The sequence below is a fragment of the Kryptolebias marmoratus genome, linkage group LG3 (assembly GCF_001649575.2).
Source record: "Kryptolebias marmoratus isolate JLee-2015 linkage group LG3, ASM164957v2, whole genome shotgun sequence".
In the NCBI taxonomy this organism is placed as follows: Eukaryota; Metazoa; Chordata; class Actinopteri; order Cyprinodontiformes; family Rivulidae; genus Kryptolebias; species Kryptolebias marmoratus.
In genome coordinates this window covers 11,795,940-11,799,321 of record NC_051432.1, presented here as the reverse complement: position 1 = coordinate 11,799,321, position 3,382 = coordinate 11,795,940, and the positions used below count along the sequence as shown (strand labels likewise).

Sequence of the window (3,382 nt, the reverse complement as noted above, 5' to 3'; positions counted from 1 at the left end):
GTGGCTCCTTTCCTTGTGGCCTCATCGAGGTTGCCATTTGCTTGTGGTATTCCCAGGTACTTGTAACTGTCCTCAATGTCTGCTATTTTTCCTTCTGGGAGTGAGATCCCTTCTGTGTGGATGACCTTCCCTCTCTTTGTAACCATCATATATATATATATATATATATATATATATATATATATATATATATATATATATATATATTTTTTTTTTTTTTCTTTGCACCTATCTGCATCTGAAAGTTCTCAGTGGTGAATCAAAGCGAGTCCCGCCGCCACGCGAGAAGACGGCGCGGTGACGAGAAATCGATCACGTACCGCCTGAGCGGAGAGGAGGACGTGCGCGGCAAACAGGAAGTGAAGGGTTAAAGCGCTCGACGGCTGGATTTTCCCACCAACCACACACACGCACACACTGTTGTTGCTGCCTGTAAACAGCTCGATCGCGCAGCGAGGCCCGAGCCGTACCGACGCTGCGCCTCCTGCAACCGCGGCACCCTTGTGGAGTTCGTGCACGAGGCGAAAAGGCTTTTGGCCTCTGAACGCCTGGATGCCTCGTCTCCGTGACCTGAAACGCTTCTGAAGCGAGGAGAATTTATCTCTGCACAAACGAACCATCGCCTCAGCTCCTTATCTACAGATTGGCCCCCGAATCCTCGGCGCCGTCCACAGTGTTGGCTCGTTTGTTGAGAAGTTGATTGTTTTTCGGGTTTGAATTTAGCGAAAGTGATGGCCTTTAATTTAAATTAGGTATAAAAAAATCACCTAATATGAGTTGCATATTAACATATTATTGCATTGATTAAAGGCACTTAAACCTATTGATATTCTTAAAGTCAAAAGGCTGAAATTAACAGGAATAACAGGAAGCTTGTGAACATCGACTTCTTTCTTTTTTTGGATGGTGTTGTTGTTTTTTCCTTTAGTACCTTAATGTGCATTTTGGCCCTTTTCAGCAAGCTCAGGGTGGTGTGTCTCGTGCTGTCTGGACCCAAAGGCACCAGCTTCTTCAACTGCTCCAAGTAGAGCCGTAGTTTGGCACGTCTGCAAGCACACACAAGAACAAAATGAGTCAGCACCTGTCCACCAGCCGCGAACACACACACACACACACAAATAAACACACAAAAGGTCGAGAGGAGCTCGTCGGTACGTCCCTAAATAGCAGAGGCAGATGCTGTTTTTGTCCGTTCTGATTTTCATGGTGCGTTGGTGCGCGGCAGGACCGCTCACTCCTTTCTACATGGTGAACGCTGAAGGTTTTTTTTTAGATTTTTTTTTTAGATTTTCAGCACTTAAACTCGCTTGAGCTTGTAAAGGCGCCCTAATTCTCACCCAAAAAGCAGACGAAGGCGCACCGGTGACTCTGCTTGGCGAGCGTCGGGTGGATTCGAACAGAAAACAGCATCAATATGTTCACGTTCGCCTTGTTGACGTGACTGCATGGCGATGTCACCACCAGTTTTTAAACAATTAAAAGACGGGCATGCCTGCGGGCAGCACGGCGTCATATTTGACCCGACACACTCTCGTGTTTATGCAGGAGTGGATTTTGTAGCAGGGGTGCATTCTCCCAGTACAACACCGGCAGACTGACCCCCTGAAGGAAAATTAACCTTCGTATTATGCCCCACATTGTAAGATTAGTTCATGAAACATGTTTACAGTCCTAAGCAAACTTATTGCCCCGATGATGTCATCACTAGTGGCCATCGAGTGCGTTTGCAGCTAATAAACACAAAACACGAAGCGAGACGGTGAAGCAAAGCTAACGCTTATAATGAAGCCAAAAAGGAACAAACAAAAACAAGAGAGGCTTTTATCAAACCACTGGTTTGATCATAACTGCGGCGTTTCCTACAAGTACTGGAGAGAATCAGCGCTGCTGGGTAATGAATACGATTTACCAGTGTTTCCTGAACGCCTCTCAACCATCTATAACCAGAGATATGACGAGCACTGGTCCCAGGGACTTCATACTTCCTCCAGTCTCCAACAACACACCCACCCACCCACCCACCTAACGAGGCGAGAGCCCGTGAACAGTTGAGAACACATGAAGACTCACCTGCAAATCTCAGCGGGACAAAAAGAAAAAAAACAACATTTTTACAGATTTACTGTCATTGTTTGACGACATTATCTACAAGCCACAGGTGATTCATTCGGCTGATCTGGTCGCACCGTACACCCACGTGCCACTCAATCACCCGGACAAACAGGGTCTCGGCACGAAGGCGTGTTTTCTGTCTATCACGTCGCCAAGCGCTCCGTTGTTTCCCGAGTACGTTCTGATCGCGCATTTACACGTGTCGGCGCACTCTGCCAGACAAAAATAAAAGAGTCAAACGTGCCACGCTTTGCAGCCAACGCGGGGCTCTCAAAGTCACAGGGACCACGTGCAAAAAAAAAAAAAAAAATCATTCTTGACCAAAACTGCAGCAAAACTGCAGTCCTGAGTCTGCGGAGCGAAATCCAAGACGCAGATTGCATCTGCATCTGCATCTGCATCTGCATCCCTGCCAAAGCCCTGCAGGCCAACAACACTGGATCCTCGAGCAAACAGCTCTCTGGGCGCACCATTTAGGATGTTTATTTAAGTGATAACAAGGACAAGGCAGAGTTAATCTCCGCAGGCACATCCAGTGACTTTCTCTAGATACTATATATTATTCTGATTCACAACCGTTTTTTTTGTTTTGTTTGTTTTGGGGTTTTTTTGGCTTGTTTGTTTTTAAATCGCCATATCCCCACCGCTCCCTCTCTCCCTGTTCTTGGTCCATTCAGATTTGCTCATAAAGGCCTTTCAATCCTCCATTAGTGAAGCCGGACCATGAACCGTTTCTTTGTTCGGTGCTCTCCTGTTCCTTTGGCTAACTCCGGCTGAACGGTAAACAAGCTCCAACAATGCGAGATTGCCTCGGACCATCGCCGCAGCCTCAATGAGCGCTCTCTGGGGTTTGCTGCACGCACACACACACACACACGGGGCCACGGCCGGTGGACCGGTCCCACCGAGGTCTCCTGTTTTTTCTCTGCAGGAAGGGCGTCGCCTGCGTCTGTCACCTGGGGGTACGACCCTGTCTCTGTCTCCGGTCTTTGGTGCAGGTCGATCAGAAACAGCTGGCGGTCAGAAAGGGCCTAAACAAAACCAACTTTGAGAATTCAGTTTTATAATTTAGAAGGATTTGGGTTCGGCCGGGACTTTTATTTTTTAATGTGAAAATAGAAAAAAGGAAAAAAAGGGGCTTAAACAAACATTGTACAGGTGCAGAGAGGTGCTCCACAAAAAGGCCGTGTGAAAGTGGTCCCTCAGCTGAACCCCTTCAGCCCTCTGCTCCACCCTTCCAACACCAACACGCCCTCATCCCCCCCCCCCC

At 47.6% G+C, this 3,382-nt stretch overlaps 1 protein-coding gene across 2 annotated transcripts in view; it reads right to left on the bottom strand.

Moving 5' to 3' along the window:
* The window catches only part of mxd4 (MAX dimerization protein 4), a 25,489-nt gene that overhangs the window by 4,261 nt on the left and 17,846 nt on the right, over positions 1–3,382 (bottom strand). For both annotated transcript variants that reach the window (XM_025006434.2, XM_017420236.3), the window contains one exon: positions 932–1,046. In XM_025006434.2, the coding sequence (XP_024862202.1) occupies positions 932–1,046 (115 nt within the window). The remainder of the gene's footprint in view (positions 1–931; positions 1,047–3,382) is intronic.